The following is a 23333-nucleotide window of genomic DNA, read 5'->3' as shown; positions in this document are numbered from 1 at the left end:
AAAAACAAAACCAACAAACAAAACACCCCAAAGCATTTTCCACAAAGATTTGGAGTACATAGGAGCTATGAGGAGCAGATCTAGGGGGAGAGAGAGAGACAGAGACAGAGACAGAGACAGAGGGGAGAGAGAGAGAGAGAGAGAGAGAGAGAGAGAGAGAGAGAGAAGAGAGAAGAGAGAAGAGAGAAGAGAGAAGAGAGAAGAGAGAGAGAGAGAGAGAGAGAGAGAGAGAGAGAGAGAGAGAGAGAGAGAGAGAGAGAGAGAGTGCCTAGTGTACCAAAACAGGCCAGGCCGACCTGGGGTGCAAGCCTGGTTCCCTGCCTCAGGAGCTGTGTGTCCATGGGTATGACATATGACCTCAGGGCCTCATTTTCCCTGTCTGTAAAATGAGGGTAACACAACCTCACAGAGCTGCCGTGTGAACTGAGCGTGCAGAGAATGCCAGCCAGGCTGCCCCACAAAGCACCCTGGTGCCACCCTGTTCCCTGGAGTACCAGAGACAGACAGTTGGCCTCTCGGCTTCAATCTCAACCCCCTCCCCCAAGCCCCCCCCCCACCACACTTGGCCCCTTTCCAGGCATACTGTGGCTAAGGATGGAGTTTCTGGCTGTCCTCGCGTAGCTCCGATCGCGCTCAGGCACGTGTGTGCTCTAGCAGCCTCCCAAGCAGGGCAGCGTCCCCGTGCTTCTGAGACAAGCATGCCTGGGCACACCGAGTCTCCGTTGAACACGGCGGGATGGTCAGGGAGGAGAAGGCTCGCCCAGCATGTGTGAAGCCCTGGGTTTGAGTCCCAGCATAGATGGAATGTGGTGATGCGAGAGACCTGAAGTTCAAACCATCCTCAGCTGTATAACAAGTTCAGGTCCAGCCTGGGCTACGTGAGGCTGTCTCAATAGTAATAACAATACAGCGGCAGTTTGTACTGAGTTGGCTCACTCTTCTGCCTCTTCAAACCAAGGTTTCATCTTGCTCTCCAGTTTCTCATGCCACCCCTCCACTGTGTGTGATTATTTTTCCCTCTGCTGTGTGTGATTATTTTTTCAAAGACATAAAAATAAGCCTCTTGAACTGGACAGTGCTCCCTGCACCCCCTGCACCCCCTGCACCCCCCCCCCCACACACACCCGCATCCCCACACCTCCCGCACTCCCCGCACTCCCCCCACCCCGCTAGAGCACACTTGACTGTTGGGGCTGTTACCTCAGACCTGGGGTAACAGATAGCAGGGTTCTTGTGTTTAGGGGGAGAAAGGTTGTAAGGAGACAGTTCACTTTGTCCTGAGTCTCAGGTAAAGAAACAACCTCTCAACACTGTGTCTCCCCCAGAGAGCTGAGAAATGGCTTAGTTTGGGCCAGGAGTGGTGACGCTCAGCTGGGAAGCCACGGAGGCTGGAGTGGGGATCTGGAGTTCAAGGCCAGCCTGGGCTCCATAGTGAGACCCCGTCTTTATTTTACAAAAGGGGCAGGGGTGGGGGCGGGGGAGAAGAAAGGAAAGAAGGGAGGGAAGGAGGGAGGGAGGGAGGGAGGGATGGATACATAGTGAGGAACGGATGGCATGGGGTCAGGGTCTGTGGAGTCTCAGATCGAATGTCTTCAGTGCCAGACAAACAGACAAAGTGGGGGGACCGAGGAGCAGCAGTGGGACGTGGAGATCAGCACAGCCCTCAGGGCTAGAGGTCATTACGGAAGAAGCGGCTGAGGCAGGACACAGGCCCACCACAGTCCAGACCCCCCGGGAATGTCGCTTTTAGTATGAATTCTTCCCCATTTAAAGCGTGGGTGGTCGCTTTAAATCAAAGCAAAGTCAAAGCTGAGAGCTTCTCTGCATAAGCCTCTTGTGTTAACTGTTACTTCTGTCACAGAGTCAAAAGACCCCAACAAGTGGCCGTACACACGGCCCAGTGGTGCTCTTGGACGCACGTGACAGTGGACCCACGAGGTTAGGTCACCTCATCACTGTCTGTGTAAATACATACTATGATGTTCCCACAGCTGGGAAACAGACACCTGAGGCATTCTGGGAACTGTAAAACAATGAGTAGAAACAGAACTCAGGCCTAGAACAAAGGCAGTGGTCACACCCAGGAGGACACCGGGCACTGCCACTGCGCAGTGCCAACCGTAACTCCCAATATCCCCTCCCTTGTCCCTGCCCAACCAAATTCAACATAAATGCCAGGCTCATCCATCCAGCGCGCTAGACAGTGAGAAAAGGCCCTCTGCCTATCTCGGGTGGGAAAAGGGTGCAGCAAAGCCACCTGGAGGGAGCCCTGGCCATCTTGATCACATGTGCTTCCTTCCTAGGGTGGTGAAATTCCGCCGCACAGGAGAGAGTGCAAGGTCAGAGGACGACGCGGCTTCTGAGGACCATGATGTCCAGATCGAGGGGGTCCGAGTGGGCCTAGAAGCGGTTGAGCTGGATGATGGCGCGGCTGTGCCCAAGGAGTTTGCCAATCCCACTGATGGTAAGAAAGCCCAGCAGCTCAGGCGTTAGCCTGGCACCCAGGTTGCCTGCCTGGGTGGTGATCTTAGGTCTTGTGAAGGGGCAATGGGGAAGGCAGAGGGCCCCAGGGTGACACTGGAAGTGTAGGCTGGGACCACAAGGCTTACTTCAGGGGGTCCTATTACATCACAATCCCTGCCAGTTGCATCACCGCACACTTGGCTGATGAGGGTCGTGAGGGGGATGGTGGTGGTGAAGATGGTGATTATGGTGATGATTATGTTGATGGTGATGATGATGGTGATGGTGAAGATGGTGGTGATGATGGTGATGGTGGTGGTGGATGGTGGTGATGATGGTGATGGTGGTGGTGATGGTGGTGATGATGGTGATGGTGGTGGTGATGGTGGTGCTGATGGTGATGATGATGGTGGTGATGGTGGTGGTGATGATGGTGGTGATGGTGAAGATGGTGGTGATGGTGATGGTGGTGGTGATGGTGATGGTGGTGGTGATGGTGGTGCTGATGGTGATGATGATGGTGGTGATGGTGATGGTGGTGGTGATGGTGGTGATGATGGTGATGATGGTGGTGATGATGGTGATGGTGGTGGTGATGATGGTGATGGTGGTGATGGTGGTGGTGATGGTGATGATGATGGTGGTGATGGTGGTGGTGATGGTGGTGATGATGGTGGTGATGGTGGTGGTGATGATGGTGGTGATGGTGAAGATGGTGGTGATGGTGGTGATGATGGTGGTGATGGTGAAGATGGTGGTGATGGTGATGGTGGTGGTGATGGTGATGGTGGTGGTGATGGTGATGATGGTGGTGATGATGGTGATGGTGGTGATGGTGGTGATGATGGTGATGATGGTGGTGATGATGGTGATGGTGGTGATGATGGTGATGATGGTGGTGATGATGGTGATGGTGGTGATGGTGGTGGTGATGGTGATGATGATGGTGGTGATGGTGGTGATGGTGGTGGTGATGGTGGTGATGATGGTGATGGTGATGATGGTGGTGATGATGGTGATGGTGGTGATGGTGATGGTGGTGATGGTGGTGGTGATAGTGATGGTGGTGGTGATGGTGGTGATGATGGTGATGGTGGTGATGGTGGTGGTGATGGTGGTGCTGATGGTGGTGCTGATGGTGCTGATGGTGGTGATGATGGTGATGGTGGTGATGGTGGTGGTGATGGTGATGGTGGTGCTGATGGTGGTGATGGTGGTGATGGTGGTGATGATGGTGATGGTGGTGAGGATGGTGGTGATGGTGGTGATGATGATGCTGGTTATGATGTTACTTTTTTTTAGCAGTACATGCTGCAGACAATCAGCTTGGCTGGGGACAACTCCAGATGCCACACTAGGACAAACAAAAGATGTGTTGATCTCTCCTCTCTTCTCCTTTTTCTTTCCTAGACACTTTCATGGTGGAAGATGCGGTGGAAGCCATTGGGTTTGGACGATTTCAGTGGAAGCTCTCTGTTCTCACTGGCTTGGCATGGGTAAATATCTGGGCACAGCATCTGGTGTACCCCAGGGATCCCCTGCTGCTCAGCTGGGAACCAGAGCCACAGCAACAACACAGTTCTCTCCACACATAACTGTTGCCTGAATGCCAATCAACAAGAGGTGATGTGTGGTGATGGCCCAGGTGCATGCTGGGAGGAAGATGGACATGGCTGGCCATCACCCTCCAGAAAGCATCTAGCTATGGAAGTGGATCTCCTTGGAGACTCAAGGCTACTGTGAGGTGATGGCTTCGGGTGCCATATTTCTGCCCAGAGAAACAGACACGATAAACATTTGTCATCTGGGCTGGTGTATAATTCGGTGTATTCACCTAGCTGTGTCCAAGGCCCTGGGCTCCACCCCCAAGCACTGCAAAAATTAAAATGAAATAAAGAATGCCCTCTGATTCAAGGCGTTCACAACCCCTGGCTAAGACCCCTTATGGCGCTGTGACCCACAGCAAGCCTTCCGGATCCAGCTGCACCCGCCTCTCTGAGCGTGATGCGAGGGGTCATCTAAGCCCACATTCTCCAAAATGGACCAGTTTCTCTGCCATTTCTCTCACTAATGAGAAATAGACCTTTGCTGGGCCCCACGCGCCAGTGGCCTGTGCATGGGTCTGCTTTTACCTGTCCAGGCATAAAGTAGTATCAATACACTTAGTAACTGTGGCGTCGTGATATATCCCAATACATTCAAACATTGTGTTCATTAAAGATGCAGACAGTTCTTCAGGCACACGTGACTGACCAAGAGAAGGGAGCAATTGCACTGACGACAAGGACCACACTGTCCTGCGTCTGAGAAAATGTGTGCTCAGACGTTAGACACGTGATGCTCTGCCACTTCGTCTGGGGGGCATCTGTACTTATTTCTACATTTTTGTGTGTGTGAGTGAGTGTGCATATGTGTGCGCATGTGTGTGTGAGAGAGAGAGTGAGTTTGGAGGGCATGTGTGTGTATGTGTGTGCTGTGTATGTGCCATATGTGTATGAGTGTGAGTGTGTACATGTGCATTGTGTATGTGCTGTGAGAGTGTGTGTGCGCGTGTGCATGCGCCTGCATGTGCACCATGGTGAACATATATATGGTAGTCAGAGCACAGCTTGTTGCAGGGGTAGAAGTTGGTTCGTTCTGTCTAACGGTCAAATTCATGGCCTCAGGCTTGACAGCAAGTACTTCACTCGCTGAGCTGCCTCACTGGCCCAAAGTCCTGGATTTTAAAAAATATTTGTAAATATGAGGAACTGTGGTGCTACATGTCTGTAATCCCAGTGTTTGGGAGGTAAGAAGATTGGCGGTTTGGGCCAGGCTGGGATACAATATGAGACCCTGGTTCACAAAACAAGCAGAACGCATAAAGGTATCAGTGAGATGGTGCATGCGCGCACACACACACACACACACACACACACGTGCACGTGCGCGCGCACACACACACACACGCACACACATAAATGAATGTAATTTTAAAAGATTTATTTATTTGTTATGAATCCAGTGTTCTGCCTGCTTGTACACCTGCAAGTCAGAAGAGGGCACCAGATCTTGTTATAGATGGTTGTGAGCCACCATGTAGTTGCTGGGAATTGAACTCAGAACCTTTGGAAGAACAGCCAGTGCTCTTAACCTCTGAGCCATCTCTCCAGCCCCAGAATGGGATTTTTAAAAATGACTAGAGAAGCCGGACGTGGTGGCACACGCCTTTAATCTCAGCACTTGGGAGGCAGAGGTAGGCCGATCGCTGTGAGTTCGAGGCCAGCCTGGTCTACAAAGTGAGTCCAGGACAGCCAAGGCTACACAGAGAAACCCTGTCTTGAAAAACCAAAAAAAAAAAAAGACTGGAGAAGTGACTCAGTGGTTAAGAGTGCTGGCTGTTCATCCAGAGGAACCCAGGTTCAGTTCCCACAATTCCCAGCTCCCATGTGGTGGCTCACAAGTGCCTGTAACTCTATCCTCAGGGGAACCAACATCCTCCTCTGACCTTCACCGGCACTGCATGGCGTGCCCTGTAAGAGCTCACTGGTTTAAGCCCCAGAGGCTTTCCTCTGAGGACATCTGGCCAGGTGCCAGCAGGAAGCAGAAGGGTTGGCCGCCCTTTCTGAGTGCGGGGGCAGGGCAGGGCGGGGCGGGGTGCACCCCTGCCTCACAGCACCCCTTCCTCTCACAGATGGCCGACGCCATGGAGATGATGATCCTGAGCATCCTGGCACCTCAGCTGCACTGTGAGTGGCGACTCCCCAGCTGGCAGGTGGCGCTGCTGACTTCGGTAGGTGACCCGGCAGCTCACAGATTTTCCCCTGTGTCCTGTGGGATGCTGCCCCTCTCCTGCTGCCAGGGCTCTGTAGAAGAGAGCCAGGCTGTCCTAAAAGCTGACCTAAAGCAATTCCAGAAGGAAAGGGCTTATCTCTGCTTACAGCCCCGTAGCAGTTTATCACTGAGGGAAGTCAGGGCAGGAACTCAAGGCAGGAACATGGAGGCAGGACCTGAAACAGAGGCTGGGGTGGAGTGCTGCTTATTGTCTTATTCCTCATGATTTGCTCAGTTTACCTTCTCATAGCACCCAGGATCGCCTGGCAGTGATCACTCACAGTGAGCCAGGACCTCCCACAAAATGTACCACAAAGCCAGGCGGTGGTGGCACACACCTTTAAATCCAGCACTCGGGAGGCAGAGGCAGGAGGCGTATCGCTGTGAGTTCCAGAACAGCCGAGTCTTCTACAGAAGTGAGTCCCAGGACAGCCAGGGTTGTCTTGAAAAACAAAAACAAGATGGTCATGGTGGTGCACGCCTTTAATTCCAGCACTCAGGAGGCAAAGGCAGGCGTATTGCCGTGAGTTAGAGGCCAGCCTGGTGAGGCCAGGACAGCCAAAGCTACACAGAGAAACCCTGTCTGGAAAAACAAAAATAAATAAGTAAATAAATAAATAAAATTTTTTAAAGAAGGAAGGAAGGAAGGGAGGAAGAAAATGTACCACAGGGCAATCTGGTGGGGGCATTTTCTCAACTGAGATCCCCTCTCCTGAAACAACTGAGGCCTGTGTCAAGTTGACATAAAACTGGCCAGCACACTAGCCCTAGATGGAAACACAGATGTCAGCTTCCCTTAGCTCCCCTTTCCCTGTATGTATCCTAGCAGGTCAGCAGTCAGCTATACCCACCCAGTGCTTTAGCTGTTTAGGGACCCCAGAAAATCTGGAACCCACCAGCATGTGTCATGGGCACTGTACAAGCCTCACCTTTCCCACTCATAGACAGGAGATGCCATCCTGCCTCCCGGGAGGGTGATGTGAAGGCCGGACACGTGGCCCTCACAGATAGTAGATGCTCCCAGAAGTTTTGCTCCAAGAATTCAGAGGAGGGGATAGAAGGGCTGAGGAAGGCAGAGAGAGAGAGAGAGAGAGACAGACAGACACACACACAGACAGACAGACAGACAGACAGACAGACAGACACACACACACACACACACACACAGAGAGAGAGAGAGAGAGAGACAGAGAGAGAGAGACAGAGAGACAGAGAGAGAGGGAGAGAGAGAGAGAGATTGAGAGAGCAGCCACCAAGGTCACAGCAGCAGAGGCAACTTAAGGGAGACAGGGTTGATGTGGTTAAAAGCCTGAGCAGGCACAGTCCAGGCTGTCTTGGAGGGCAAGGCAGGAAGTAGGAGTGCCAGGCAGCTGGTCATGTGGTGTTCCCAGTTAGGAGGCAAAGAGACCATCGTTGGTGTCCAGACCTCTCTGTTTACTCAGCCTGGCTCACGGGATGGTGCTGCCTGCATTAGATGGGGCTTCTCCAGCTCAGCGCAGGAACCCTTCATGGCCAGGCTCACGGGCTTGCCTTCTTGGCGGTTCTGGAGTCAAGTTGGCAATCAACACCAACCACCAACCACCACACACAGCTTCTACTGTGCCCTTTAACCCTCGTAAGTCTGTTAGTGACAGAGCCAGCTGCTCGCTCCAGGTCATACAGCCCAGCTGCGGCCAAGAGCAGTCGCTAATTAGTGACGGATCCCAGAACACTGAGTTCCATCATTGCTGCGGTTTTAGCTGCCTGACTGGGAGTGCTACCTAAGGCACAGCATGGCTGATTTGAGTAATGAGGTCACAGCTCAGTGGGAGCCAGGCACTGCACACACTCCTACATGTTTGTGGCTGAGGAGCAGCCTTGAGTGAAAAACGATGGGGCTGAGTAAATGAGAGGGAGACTGCTCCCTTCCCTTGGCCCTCCCCCTGGGGAGCGACCTCTCTCATGGAGGTTGTTGAGGAGCCTAGATGGGCCGGGGCCGGGGTGGAGGGCTTGCCTACCATGTTTCTTTAACCCTGGCTGTCCTGTAGAAGCCGCTCTCCTAAGGTTCTGCCGTTCCTCTCCTTTTTGTGGAGAAGGAAGCCAAGGATGAGAGAAGTCAGTAAGAAGGCTTACACTGAGAAAAGGAGGAAGAGGAGGGGAGGAGGGAGAGGAGGGGAGGAGGGAGAGGAGGGGAGGAGGGAGAGGAGGGGAGGAGGGAGAGGAGGGGAGGAGGAAGAGGAGGGGAGGAGGGAGAGGAGGGGAGGAGGGAGAGGAGGGGAGGAGGGAGAGGAGGGGAGGAGGGAGAGGAGGGGAGGAGGAAGAGGAGGGGAGGAGGGAGAGGAGGGGAGGAGGGAGAGGGGAGAGGAGGGAGAGGAGGGGAGGAGGGAGAGGAGGGGAGGAGGGAGAGGAGGGGAGGAGGAAGAGGAGGGAGAGGAGGGAGAGGAGGGAGAGGAGGGGAGGAGGGAGAGGAGGGGAGGAGGGAGAGGAGGGGAGGAGGGAGAGGAGGGAGAGGAGGGAGAGGAGGGGAGGAGGGAGAGGAGGGGAGGAGGAAGAGGAGGGGAGGAGGGAGAGGAGGGGAGGAGGGAGAGGAGGGGAGGAGGAAGAGGAGGGGAGGAGGGGAGAAGGGAGAGAAATGGGAGGAGGGAGAGAAATGGGAGGAGGGAGAGGGAGGAACTATGACAGCGAAGCTATGCACATAGCTGCACACAGGAAAACCGTGCTCAGAGGACTGCAAGTCCAAGACCAGCTGGGGCTGTATAGTCCATGCCTGTAACAAAGACAAAACTACACGTTTAATCCCAGCTCTCGGGGAGGGTGGGCAGAGGCAGGTGGATCTCTGGGAGTTCAAGGCCAGCCTGGTCTACAAAGTGTTCCCAAGACAGCCAGGGCTATAGAAATAGGCCTTGTCTTTAAAACAAACAAACAAACAAACAAACATGTCTGGATGTGGTAACTACCATCCCTATAATCCCGCTGTAAGAAAACTGGTAGAGGCCCAGGTCCTGAGCCAGCGTGCCCAGCCAGTGTAGTCACTTAACAGCCAGGGGAGCGCATGCCTTTCCCTTACTGAACCTCAGCACCCTCTACTGAGAAATGGGAGTAGCAATGGCACACCCCTCCCCGGTGTGAGTGGTGGGAGGCCTGTGCTGGTGCCCACCTGTAACCCGAGCTCTCAGGAGGCCGAGGCAGGAGCGTTGAGTGTTTGAAGCCAGCCTGGACTATGCAAACAGATGCTGTCTCAAAACCGTGGGACCGTGCCTGCTCAGCGGCAGGTTTGTCTGCTCTGTAGCAGATGACGTCAGAGGCTGGTTGCCGTCCCCTTCTCTTCCTGCTGCTAAGGGAAGCCATCCATCTGCCCACAGGTGGTCTTCATCGGCATGATGTCCAGTTCCATGCTCTGGGGAAACATCTCGGATCAGTACGGCAGGAAAACAGTAAGGCTCCTCTTTTAAATGCCTCGCATGCTGCTGTGTTCCCGCCTCCATGGGTCCCGCAGGGGTGGGGAGTGGCTGTGCAGTCTCTTGGGCTGAAGGAGCATGCAGGGCCAGCAGATGCTTTCCATGCAAATTTGTGCCCCTTTCATGGGGCCAGAGCAGGCCGAAGGATGGTAGATGACATCAGCTTTATTGTCCTAGTGCGGCAGGTCTCAACCTTCCTGATGCTGCGACTCTTTCCTACAGTTCCTCACATTGTGGTGACAGCCCCGCCCCCTGCCATAAAATTATTTTTGTTGCTATTTCCTAACTGTAATTCGCTACTGTTACAAATTGTAATGTAAATATTCTTGGAGATAGAGGTTTGCCAAAAGGGTTGTGACCCACAGATAGGGAACCGCTGTCCCAGAGGAATGGGGTCCTGTCACAGTCTGCCAGGCATGAGCCTTCCCTGGCCTACCTTCCATATCCACCGCCCTGCTGGCTTAACTGTTTGAGACAGGCATGGCAGTGGATATCTGTAATGCTAGAGTTCCAAACGACGAGCCAGGAGGATCGCAAAGAATCCTAGGTCAGTCTGGGCTACAGAGAGAGATGGGGGGGCAGGGGAGATCCTGTCTCAAGTGACCTCATTTGTACAAGTGAACGCAAGTCTCCCATCCACGGCCACCATGGCAAGGAACACGGCAGCAGACAGGCTGGCGCAGTGCTGGAACAGTAACTGAGAGCTTTTGAAACCTCAAAGCCCACACCCAGTGACACGCCTTTGCCAACAAGGCCACGCCTCCTAACCCTTCCCAAACAGTTCCACCAACTGGGGACCAAGGATTCAAATATATGAGCCTATGGGGGTCGTTCTCACCCAGACTCTCACAAGAGGGAAGCCCGCAGCTCTCTGATGCCTCCTGGTTCACAGCAGTCTTCAGTTGATGTCCTGTTGGAAGAGCGTGCACACCCTGCCGCCGAGACCAATGGTTCATATCTGGGTATCAAGAGATGGCTCTGTAGAACAGAGAAGGATGCTATAAGTTTCAGTCTCCATTTTATTTTAATTATTTTGTAGTGTGTGTGTGTGCGCGCACGCGCGCCACAGCACACAGGAGATAACACTCAAGGACTCCCTTTTCTCCTTCCATCATGTGAGTGACAAGGGTGGAACCCGGGTGGTCAGGATTGGTGGCAGGCACTTTCACCCACTGAGCCAGCTCACTGACGCAAGAATTTGGACTTTAGAAATTCACAGATGGGCCTGGGGGGAGGGCATACATCTGGGCTACATGAGACTACCTCAAAAAGCAAAATCACATGATTGCCTATGTGCCCTAGAGTGTTCTGGTTGTAATTGCTACAGTGCAGAGTGTGGGTCCTATAATCCGGCCACTCTGTCCGTGTGTTGTCTTGTTGTTGTTTGTTCTTGAGACAGGGACTGAGTGCGAATCCAGGGTGGGGACTCATGACTCCTATCCTCCAGTCTCCCAGGTGCTGGCACCGCAGGTGTGTGCCACTGCACCTGGCAACATGCCATCTTTGAGGAGGAGAAGGAGGTTCCAGGCAGACACTAGGACTCTGCCTCCGAGGAACCCTTAGTCTCTGTGACCTGTGAACACTGTCCTCATAGCAGAGAGGGATTCAGAGGGTGCCCGGGGCTTTCTGGGCTACTGGTTACAAACTGGTGACACAGAGACAGAAGCACGGCCGAGTTCCAGATTTTAGGCTGGGGCTTGACGCCAGAGCCTGCAGCGTGCTGACCATACTTTCTAACCCTGAGCTACACCCCAGCCCCACGTTTTACTCATCTCTCTCGGGGTTTTATGGGGTTTGTAATCAGTTGCCTCCATTTTCAAAATGACATTTTTTGCATGAAAATAAGCCATCACCACGTGGTGTGTGGCTTCTTTGGAAAACCTGGGTTACCTAGTGACTGGATCCATAATCTGTCATGGTGACTTCTGGCCAGAGTGGAGTAGGCAAGTTCTCTCGCTGACACAGTCCCCACAGTCGCCTGAGAGGTCCACAGTCTATGGGAGATTCAGGGCGGTGGGAAGGAGGGCAGGGGGTTGGGAGGAGAGGGGGCGGGACGGGGGCTACCGAAGGCCCTGGAGGTGGGGAGCGGCACCTTCAAAGCACAGGAGGTCTTGGTGTTGGAAGCCCCTGCTGCAGGTTTAGCCCTGTCACGTTCTGATTTTGAGGAATCACCCCGCCACTCTGCCTTGGTAGTTTATAAAGCAGAAATGAGAAGATCCTCTTCCTGCAGGCGCGCTGCGGTGAGCCCTGTAAGAGCGTGAGGACGGTTTTTAAATTTGTGGAGAAGAGTCCTGCGTAGTCAGAGACCCTCCAGCTGCCGGGTCCTTTCCTGTGCCAAGCAAGCTGCAGGCATTCAGTGCCTACAAGCCATGTGGATGGGTGGGTGGGTATGGGTGGGTGGTATATTTTAGTAGCCCTGTGGCTAGGTTCACTGCAGGGCCTCAATATATGTGTATTGAAGGAGAGGATGTGTGTGTGTGTGTGTGTGTGTGTGTGTGTGTGTGTGTGTGTATACACACACACACACATTTATATCCATGTTGTTATGCTGGGCACACAGTAAGTGTTCACCATATGAATACACTGGATAAGGAAGTGAATATATCAGTAAATGAGTGATATCTGTCATCCCTTGAATAACACACATCCTGCATTTGATTTTCTATCAATTAACACTTTCAACACTTTGTGCCATGTTTGTCACGAGGTCCCTGTCTGGTTCTCAACCCCAATGATCATCATATACCTTTTACTTAAAACTCCCAAAAAGTAGGCTGGGCAGCTGGGTGTGGTGGCGCACGCCTTTAATCCCAGCACTCGGGAGGCAGAGGCAGGCGGATCGCTGTGAGTTCGAAGCCAGCCTGGTCTACAAAGTGAGTCTAGGACAGTCAAGGCTACACAGAGAAACCCTGTCTCAAAAAAGCAAACAAACAAAAATGACCATGCCAGTGACAGAGCCCAGAGCAGGCTCTCTGGCCCGGGCTGCACCTGCCCTTCATTGGTAGTTTTCACGGCACAGGCCACCTGGAGGTGCTCAAGACTCCCGACCCTGTTTCCCTTTCTCCACAGGGGCTGAAGATCAGTGCGCTCTGGACCCTGTACTACGGCATCCTCAGTGCTTTCGCGCCCGTGTATAGCTGGATCCTGGTACTCCGAGGCCTGGTGGGCTTTGGGATCGGAGGGGTGCCCCAGTCGTAAGTAAATACCCAGAGCTGTACACACAGCTTGGACACCCTTTCCGTTAGCTGCTAAAGAGTATTAGGATGGTTGGCCATGCGGATAACGTCTGGACTGTGCTCTGTGCTAACAGCCACCTGGAGACGGTTTATAGCATGCGGAGGTGTGAGCGTGTCTGCTTCATAGGAGAGAGCTGAGCAGCCTCAGGTTAGAGTACCAGTGCCCTGGAGACAAGCGGGATGGCTGTGTGTCTTCACCGCCTTGGAATGTGGGGTTGGCTGGCCATGCAGGGCTTCTGGAACCACCTGGAGCCACATAGGACAGGCAGCATCAGCACCAGTAGCCTTCAGATAACAACAGTGCCAGCATAGCATCCAGAGGCCCCAAAAGTGAAGTCATAATGAAGTAGACTCAACTTTGATGACACATTTAATGTCCACACATCATGGTGGCCAGCAGGGGTGTGTGTGTGTGTGTGTGTGTGTGTGTGTGTGTGTGTGTGTGTGTGTGTGTCAGGAGCTCCGTTTTTCAGTAAAGGACACTAAGACTCTGAAAATGTGAAATTCTTTGTCCCAAATGACCCACTACAAGCCTTGGGCCAAGGCAAAGGCTGTAGGGTCCAGCTGTGAACTCCAGCAGGTAACACTCCTGGCTGGTGCCAGCAGGAGTGAGCTCAGTCAGTCGCTGCTCCTGAACTGGTCCAGTGGCAGAGTGTGCCACTCTTGCCCTCCTTAGGGTGCCAAGCATCCTGGTGTGACTGTGGCCATCAGAGAAGAGTGCCCCCAGGACCTGGCCGGTCTCTCCCTGTGGAGTTCCTCATGCACAGCTGGAGGGATGGACCACAGGCTGCTGGTCTCAGGGCTGCCTCGGGTGCCGACTCCCTCCCTCCTGTACCACACAGTCTAAAACCCCCGGCCCTCAGCTTATGCAGCTGCTGAGGTAGCAGGTCCATCAGGTGGGTGACCAGACCTGACAGCAGAGGGGTTCCTTCCTTGGTCACCATGCCCTTCTCAGGCCACAGCTCTAGTCTCACCCGGGGACACTGAGAGACATCCACGATGCCATCCAGGTGACCCAATTACATCATGATGGCCCTATGGGCTCCCGAATGTCACACCTGTAACCGCAGCACTCACTCAGGAGGCAGTGGCAGGTGGCTCTTCCTGAGTCTGAGGTCAGCTTGGTCTATACAAAGCGAGTCCAGGACAGCCAGAGCTAGTGAGGGGAGGCGGGGTGGGGGCTCTGGAAGATGCTTGTCCACACAAATCCACCTCCAGACTCTATGGCAACAGCAAGGACGGCTCCTACTCCAACCCCTTGACTTCTAGAACCATCTATCCTTTGCAATGGGAATGCTGGCTTAGAAAGCACATGCTGCACGCTTTGTTCTTACAGAGTGTCATGTCCGAGCTGATGTCTGTGCATTGCTTAAGCCATCAGTGCCAGGGGTGGGACAGCATGCAGTACGTATGGCCCATGAACTTGATCATCATAAACCTCCTGCTGGGCCTCCTTTGGGACAAGTGTGGAGAGACCGTCTAGATAGGCACAGCTTCATCCCAAGTCGGTCACATCACCGGCTCTGTCTGGGTTTCAATTCTGATTCTGTGAGTCGCTGATCCTTTGTTTAGGTTTGTTTGGTTTTGTTTTTGTTTTCCGAGACAGGGTTTCTCTATGTATCCTTGGCTGTCCTGGACTCTCTTTGTTGACCAGGCTGGCCTCAAACTCACAGAGATCCACCTGCCTCTACCTCCCAAGTGCTGGGATTAAAGGCATGTACCACCATGCCCGGTTTTGTTTCTGTTTTTGTTTTTTAAGACAGGGTTTCTCTGTGTAACAGTCCTGGCTGTCCTGGACTTGCTTTTTGTAGACCAGGCTGGCCTTGAACTCACAGCGATCCGTCTGCCTCTGCCCACTACACCCGGCATCACTGATGATTTGTACACATCTGTGTTGTCAGCACCCGCCCCCTCCTGGGTCTCTTAGATTATGATTCCACATACAAGGTGCCCAGGACAATGCCTGGGAGAATATTCCTTTCCTACCATGTATTCTCCTGGGCCATTACAGATGCTCTGCCAAACACTGTGTCCCTTCGTATGAAGGGCTTGCTCATCCTCAGGTTTGCCCGGCATGCTCTCAGTTCGGTCCCTCATCCCTGTGGTCCCAGCACTGAGGAGTTGGGGGCAAGAGGATCATAAGCTAAAAGTCATCCTCAACTAAGTGACAATTCCAAGGCTACCTTGGGATTATGCTTCAAAACAAACCAACATTTTCCTAAGAAGTCAAGAGTCTGGCAGGAATCCAGTTCCGCAGGGCATTGATAAAGTCACACGGTGCGGGGTGGACCAACTGTAGTGTGAAGGGGACACTGGCCACACAGATCTCACTCACGCATGGCTTCCTGTCCCGTGGAAGGTCAGTGAGTCCAGTTCCCCATGGCTTCCTCCAGGGCCATGTAGAGCTGGCATCTGACATGCTTTCCTGGAGTAGAAAAGTGTAATTTCACACTGTTTATGGATTAAAAATCACAGGAGCTCTTAGCAGAGGCCATTAACAGAGACACAGCCATAAACCTGGGCTGGCGGCAGCTGGTAACCTGTGGCGTGATGGTGGCCCAGCTCCAGGGACTTCTGCAGGTGAACCACTGGCCATGGAGCAGCGCCCCCTGGTGGCTGGAGGAACTATCCCGGCTCAGGTCAAACTTCCTCCTCCCGGGAAGCTCAGGGATGCTCAGAAACCTGGAAATGGCCTAAAAGTGATAGGAATCCTTAACAGAGTCCATAAACAAGGAAAAGATGCTGTCAAACATGCGGAAATTCTGAGGAATTTCCGAAAGCGGATCAGTAAGTGGAATTACAAGGCAGAGTAACTAGATCAAAGAAAGAATACCCCCCAAACCAGCAACGCAGAGCCACATGATAAAAAAGGGGTCTTCCCCAGCATCTGAGAAAAGCGTCATTCCCAGAGTCCCCGGCACAGGGAGGGAGCAGAGCGCAGCAGGTGTTGTGTGACAAAATGTTACCTGGGGAGACACAACACACATGTCTATACATCTGTACCCCAGACACACATCCCACTACAGGCCGAGGTACAGATACCATCCAAGTCCAACCTGGTGAACAGTAAATTTTATTGGGGTCACTTACTGGATCAGAACTGACTCAAAGACAGCTGCAACACCGGGGCCCACTCCAGCAAGGCTGACAGCTAATGAAGGCTGGATACCCGGAGCGCACTACGCAGCCTGCAGGCCGCTCAACAGGCTGGAGAGCATCCTTTCTGGGTGCCTCAGCTGGTCTAAAGCTCTTCCGGGCAGCTCGGCTGGTCTCTGTTTCTTCCAGGCAGCTGGTCTCCTCTCAGGAGCCTTCTCTCACAGGTCAGCTTGGCTTGTCTGAGAAGGAATCTCAGCTTTTGTCATCTACTCTGTCAGGGAGAGGGCCCTGGTGAGTCTGCTCAGCTTCAGGGACTTCCTGAAGCTACTTTGAGTTGTTTGTCTTCCTTCCTAGGAGCTGACCCGTAGCAGGGAATGTTTCAACCTCTGAGGAAACTGTTACACAAGGCGCTCCATCCCTTCCTCTAGCTCCTCTCTTCTTCCTGCCTCCTCTTCCCCAGCGATCCCTGAGGCGTGGAGAGGGTGACTATAAAAGTCCACCAATGGCTATGCAATAGGCCACCGTGCCAAACGTAACAGCCACTTGTTCCCAGAAACTTCACTAGTGGCTGTGAGTTGAGGCTGATTATGTAGTGATTGATGCGCATAAGCACGCACATTTAGAAGGCAGTTTGATAGGTCCCTCACATCCTTCTAGAGAAACCGTACAAGCTGCTTCCCCGTCGGGTCATGTGACCTTCCCAGCCACAGTTTGTTTGTCCTGGAACTCCGTCTTGTGGAGTAGGGTCTTAAATCCAACCGGAAGGCAGTTGGTCTTGCCCATGACAGCTGAGCCACGATTGCACAAACAGGCACGTCTTGCCCGGCAAGTCAGAGCATGCGTGTGCGGTGCCTACCATCTCATTCTGCCATATAACCACCACCAGCAGCAATGGCCTTTATGGCTGGTGGGGGCTCAGGGGCTTCTCTGGGCAGCAGCTCACAGGGAGGTAGCCCAGCCCGGGCATTGAGGTTGGCATTCAGTAACCTTTTGGCTTTTGGAGCACGCTTTTCTGTGTAGAGCACCTTTTAGACATAAGCGTTGTGGTGATTTGTTTGTTGTTGCTGTTGTTTTGAGACAGGGTTTCTCGGTGTAGCCTTGGCTGTCCTGGACTCGCTTTGTAGACCAGGCTGGCCTCGAACTCACAGCGATCCTCCTGCCTCTGCCTCCCGAGTGCTGGGATTAAAGGCGTGCGCCACCATGCCCAGATGTAGTAGTCGTTTTAGCAACCTATGTTTTCTTTCAATTAACTGAGCCCCAGTAGGTCGTAAGGTTGAAGTAACCATTGTGCCTGGTCATCTCTCCGAGGGCTTTCCAAAGCTGCAGGACACTCAGAGGTTAGCATGACAAGACAGTGTTCAGAAACCACCGTCTCATTACAAAGATGACGTTGGTGAAGCTCTCTGAACGCCTGTCGCCTGTCATCTGTTCTCCGCAGGTGTCAGGAGATCCCAGAAGCTCACAACAGAAACGATACTAACGTGAACCATAAGCAAGGTCTAAGGCGGCATGGATGCTCAGTCCATTTGTGCCAATGCTCAGTCCATTTGTGCCAGTCCGCTTCCTCCACAGATGGAGGCTGGGCACACCAAGGTGCTGAGTTAGTGAGCTCACCCTCAGCCCTGGTCATTCTCTCTGAGCCGTCTTAGCTCCGTATCCCGGAGCGCTTCCATGGCGCCTCCTTGCTCTCCTCTATGCCCGATGAGGTCACCGGGCCTGACTTCATTTGCTCAGACCTACTCAGGACCCAGTGGGACACGGCTCTGCTCTTCGCAGCTGCATCTGCTGCCTCACTGGGTCAGAGAGGCCCTGGGTTGGCACCGTGGATGTGACTTTAGTCATCTGTCCATCCACCATACCCGGTGGTCTGGGGAGTTCCTGGCTGGGCAAGCCATGGCCACCCCTAGCATAGCCGTTTGAAAGAGGGACATGTGCCCTCCTTAGTCTGGGGGGTGGGGTGGGGGGGGCAGGAGTTACCCACCCCTGGGACAAGCCTGATCATCCTCGCCTGCATTGCTCTATCACAGATGTCGTCTGTGAACTGCTCCTCTGGCTTTAGAGCCTTCAGGGAGTTTCCTGGGTGCACAATTTGGCTTCCTATCAGTTTTCTCCTCAGGAACTCCTGCTCGCCACAAATCTTGTCACATTTATCTTTGAGCAACCCAGACAGACCTCTTTCTGTTTTACCCTTAAAAAAGAGTCAAGCCGGGAGTGGTGGCGCACGCCTTTAATCCCAGCACTCGGAGGCAGAGGCAGGTGGATCGCTGTGAGTTCGAGGCCAGCCTGGTCTACAAAGCGAGTCCAGGACAGCCAAGGCTACACAGAGAGACCCTGTCTCAAAAAAAAAAAAAAAAAAAAAAAGATAAAAAGAGAAAGAAAGAAAAAAGAAAAAGAAAGAAAAGGATCTCTCTTAGGCTGTTCCTTCACTTTAAGGACACTCTTTACCTCTGGCCTAAGTCACTGAGATCTGCCCAAGCCTTCCGTACTTTATAAAGGTTTTGCCTCAGCAAAGCACTCAGTAAAATCACTTAAACTCCATCCACGTATGCCAAAATAACAACAACAACAGTCACAGTAACAGTGAAGTGACATATGTGCCCCCGTCCCACAGGTAGGTAGTGGCCAGCCTGAGATTAAAAACCTCTCTGGGCTGTCTGCCCACATCTTCAACTGTATAGCTGGTTTTATCTGTGAGGAGGACAAATAAAACCACAGGCAAAATTACAGACTACTATGCCACTGAAGAGGGCTCTGGCTCCTTAGCACTTACGATGTAGTCATTTGCATAAACCTAAATTATCTCGTAATTAGGCAGCACTCTCGTGTAGTTATAAACATGGCACCTCTAAGTGCTTTGTTGGGAAACACCCAGGTGACAATATTTTTAGGTAGTTAGGTAACATTAAGAGTTTCCAGTCAAAGGCGAGGTGGCACACGCCTTTAATCCCAGCACTGGGCAGACAGAGGCAAGCGGATCACTATGAGTTCAAGGCCAGCCTGGTCTACAAAGTGAGTCCAGGACAGCCAGGGCTATACAGAGAAACCCTGTCTCGAAAAACAAAACAAAACAAACAGACAAAAAAAGAGTTTCCGTTCGTGTGTTACCATGCCTTTAATCCCAGAACTCAGGGAGGCAGAGGCAGGCAGATCTCTGTGAGTTTGAGGCCAGCAGCCAAGGCTACACAGAAAGAAAAAAAAATCCATTCATTTAGAGTAACTTTACCCACAGAGTTCCTCAGAAAATCAGAACAATGACATCTTGGGGTCTTATTTTCAAATAAGTCAACAGGCAGAGTGTAACAGCAGCAGCTGGCTTGATGTCTCAAGCACACAATGCCACAGGTAGGGCGGGTTATAAAGAAATGAGGTTGCTCTAGGCTCATAGCCCAGACTCAAGGCTAAGGGGTGGTGCTAGCAGCCACTGAGCTGGCAGGAGGCAGGAGGCACACACATGACCTCAGGCCTCCTCACCGAAACACCAAGATTCAAGGTGAATGCGGTGGCTCTCTCCCATAATCCTAGTGTTCAGGGGCTGGGACCAAGAAGGCTCACTGTGCTGTGCGGTTGACGCCAGTCTGGGCTACATAATGAATGCCAGGTTCGCGAGGAGACTCTTGCCCCCACCTCACCCCCAGATTCAATCTTGAGGCTGGCCCATTAGGTATTGTCTCACCCTGGTCAGCTCCCCCAGCCCTGAGTCCCCCGCCCCTAAACACCAAAACTGGATCAAGTTTACAGCTGCAGGATGGGGATGAACTGTCAGCATATAAAACCCTGGGCATGTGCGCCAGGGCCCTAAACCACAATGACAAGTGTCGTTTTAGGTTATAAAATGCAAAAGAAGACAAAAATCTCGCTAAAGCCTCAAGTGTCTTTTCATGAGACTAAGGAAAAGTGAGGGTGACCCGTGAAGGGCAATAGCTTTTGTGTCCAGTAGGGGGCGCTGTGAACATCCATATAGCGTCCTTCAGGTAAAGTCACAGCTGGCAGAGGGGAACAAACGCAGGTCCGCAGGTCCGCAGGTCCGGGACACCTTGCAGGTGATTTAGTAGGCAACCATGCTTATGGAGGTCAGAGGAGGACCCCTTGTAGGAGTCAGCTATCTCCTCCTGCCGTGTGGAACTACAGGAATCAAACTCAGCTCACCATGGTTGGCAGCAGGTTCCTTTCTCAGCTGGTTTATCTCGCCAGCCCCAAAAGAGCTCTTTCTTATACTAGGTTGTGATTAATAAATACAAAAGAAAGACAAATTAAAAAAAAAACAATGATTGTCCTCAATGCAGTGGTGATCATTTCAGGAAGAAATAGCTAGTTACTACAGCCAGTGGGTAGAGGTTCTGTGGAGAACAAGGTATTGGCAAATCTGGGTATGTCCTGGCAAACTACCGACTAGTCACGAGTGTAAAAATGGTAGCTTAGAGTGGAGAGACCTGTCAGACACCAACTCCATCCATCTATGCATAATAACATGCCAGTGAGGGAGAAGGCTGGCATCACACAATCAGGGTGCAGCTGCTGGGAGCAACTGGGCAGGGATGAACACACAGAACCAGGGACCCAGGATGAGGGTGTCCCCCCCACCCCCACCCCCCACCCCAGGGCTCAGGAGGTGGAGGCAGGAAAATGGTGAGTTTGAAGGTAGCCTTGAGCCACAGGAAGAACCTGTCCCGGGAAAGCCACTGTCCCGGGAAATCACCACTTAGGAATCCACAGACCGTTATTAGAGGATGTTGCTCATTATTGGAGCAAATTCAGAGTCCGCCATCTGCCCACCCTCTGAGCCCTGTCTCTTTGCTCACCTAGGGTGACACTGTACGCCGAGTTCCTTCCCATGAAGTCCAGAGCCAAGTGCATTTTGCTGATTGAGGTAAGGAGCTGGTGACGGGTCTCCAGGGGGCACTAGGTGGCTGGCAAATGGTTCTTGGATGCGCGGAGCCACAGGACTGCGAAGCGGAGTTTAAGGAAAACACAGCAGGCTTAATAAGCAACTACGCTCATGCATATACACTGTAAAACCTTTTTTCTCCCTCTCTCTTCCTCCTACTTCTTCCTGCCTTTCTTTCTCCAATTGGAGATTGATCTAGAACAGCTGTTCTCAACTTTCTTAATGCTGTGGCCCTTCATACAGCTCCTCACATTGTGGGGAACCTCCCCCTGCCCCTGAACCATAAAATTATTTTCATTGCTACTTCACAACTGTAATTTTACTACTGTTATAAATCATAACAGTAAATATTTGATATATGCAGGATAATCTGATATGTGACCCCAGTGAAAGGGTTGTTTGACCTCCCACCCCAAAGGGGTTTTGTCCCACAGGTTGAGAACCACTGATCTAGGACCTCACACACATTGGACCACGTGCTCCACCATGGGGCTCTCTTTGTCCTTTTTATTTTGAGGCAGTCTTGCTAAATTGCCCAGGCGGGCCTTGAATTTACTCGGTAGCTGTCAGGCCAGGCCATACAAGGACTGTACAGGACATCCGGTTCTGCTGCACACTGGTGGCCACCGTGGTGGCTCCTCGGCCACGGGATCACGTGGTGGCCACAGTGGTGGCTCCTTGGCCACAGGATCATGTGGTGGCCACAGTGGTGGCTCCTCGGCCACAAGATCACGTGGTGCATCGTTACCACGAACTTAGGTCCTCTAACAACACCCTCCCCTGGTCAACCAGAGCGGCCAACTCTCAACCGTGACATGGACATGGCTAATCAGCTGTGTAAATACTGAATCAATGTGTTTGTTTTGAGACAAGCTTTCACTACGTATCCCTGGGTGGCCTAGAACCCCGGATCTTGAATTTTGGCTGGCCCTGGTCACACTCGGTTCTCTCTTAGGCCCCTGCAAGCTTCCCGCCGAGATCCAGTAGCTAAAGTGGTGGCTCACATCTGTGATCTGCAAACTCAGTAGGCAGAGGCAGGAGGATCCCTGTCAGTTTCAGGCCAGCCTGGTCTACTTAGCAAGTTCCAGGCCAGTCAAGACCACATAACAAGACCCTGTCTGAAAACATTTTTAAGCCGGGCGGTGGTGGCACACGCCTTTAATCCCAGCACTCGGGAGGCAGAGGCAGAGGCAGACAGATCGCTGTGAGTTCAAGGCCAGCTTGGTCTACAAAGTGAGTCCAGGACAGCCAAGGCTACACAGAGAAGAAACCCTGTCTTGAAAAACAAAAACAAAACAAAACGGGGGGGGGGGCCGGGCGGGGAGAGAGAGAGAAATGAACCCAAGCCAAAGTCCCTTGAATGCCCCCCGTCGCTCCTGTATCATAGAATTCACAAAATACTGATCCTCTCCACCTCGTCCTCCTATTTCGCTGTGATGTCGTATCCTGTGTGTGTGCGGGGGCGGGGATCGATCACGGCGGGATGCCTCCACACGGGAAGGAAAGGGGCGACCGCTCTAACGTCCACAGCACCTCACAGTTGTCCCCGAGTGGACTACACTGCCCCATTCCTGACTCTCACCCCCCCCTGCCAGGTCTTCTGGGCCCTCGGGACAGGGTTGGAGGTCCTCCTGGCTGTGTTCGTCATGCCCAGCCTGGGCTGGCGCTGGCTGCTCATGCTCTCCGCGGCCCCGCTCCTCGTCTTCGCCGTCCTGTGCTTCGTAAGTATCTTAAAAGCCGTCTCCTTGCTTGTCCAGGCTCTGTTCGAGACAGGCTGTCCTGGACCTCACTCTGTAGACCAGGCTGGTCTTGAACTCAGAGCTCTGCCTCTGGAGTGCTGCTGGGATTAAAGGCGTGCGCCATCACCGCCCGGCTTACCAGCTCGCTTTTGACATTACTTTCCCCTTATAACCATGTAGGGTACGGCAGTGACGAAGCCCATATGAGTTAGGGTGACATCTGTTCTTGTAACAAAGCCGCAGCTTCGTAGCCAAAAGCAGGAGGAGGTTGTTTTTCTGCCGCAGAGCATTCTAGAGTGTTCTGGCTCCCATGGGGCATCTCGGCCCAGGTTTAGTTGTTAATGTGTTTTGTTTGGGTTTGGTTTTGCAGCTTGTGGTTCAGCCTTCCACCTCACGACTCCCACCCCCACCCCCATGACCCCCACCCCACGACCCCAGGTCATTAGAGGAGGGGAGTGAAGGGTGGGTAAGGGGGCCAGGGGTAGGGGAGAGGAACCAAAGTGGAGGCTAACACCCTTGCCAGCCATGTGGGCTCTTGTGGTTGCAAGGGAAGCTGGGAAATGTAGTCCATGGCTGAGCAGCCTTGTCCAGAGAGGATTACACATAGTGCTGTAAATTTTATTGGACACTGACAAAGTCTGCTATAGCCTCACTTTACTAAAGA

The 23333-nt window shown here is 52.7% G+C and overlaps 1 protein-coding gene and 1 long non-coding RNA gene across 2 annotated transcripts in view; one reads left to right on the top strand and one right to left on the bottom strand.

The window, feature by feature from the left end:
• The window catches only part of SVOP (SV2 related protein), a 62246-nt gene that overhangs the window by 22722 nt on the left and 16191 nt on the right, over nt 1-23333 (top strand). Inside the window, exons 2-8 of the mRNA XM_084761418.1 lie at nt 2304-2464; nt 3874-3959; nt 6137-6235; nt 9618-9689; nt 12783-12907; nt 20849-20912; nt 22526-22651. Coding sequence (XP_084617544.1) covers nt 2304-2464; nt 3874-3959; nt 6137-6235; nt 9618-9689; nt 12783-12907; nt 20849-20912; nt 22526-22651 — 733 coding nt within the window. The remainder of the gene's footprint in view (nt 1-2303; nt 2465-3873; nt 3960-6136; nt 6236-9617; nt 9690-12782; nt 12908-20848; nt 20913-22525; nt 22652-23333) is intronic.
• Nucleotides 9756-11956, bottom strand: LOC311585841. The gene is made up of 3 exons (XR_014775366.1): nt 11806-11956; nt 11604-11707; nt 9756-10691 (listed from the first exon to the last, which is right to left on the bottom strand). It is a non-coding gene; the product is annotated as an uncharacterized lncRNA (long non-coding RNA).

This window comes from Acomys minous, assembly GCF_964271855.1.
Source record: "Acomys minous genome assembly, chromosome: 16".
Classification (NCBI taxonomy): Eukaryota; Metazoa; Chordata; class Mammalia; order Rodentia; family Muridae; genus Acomys; species Acomys minous.
Note: the sequence above shows the minus strand (reverse complement) of the source record. Positions and strands in the feature narration are given on the sequence as shown.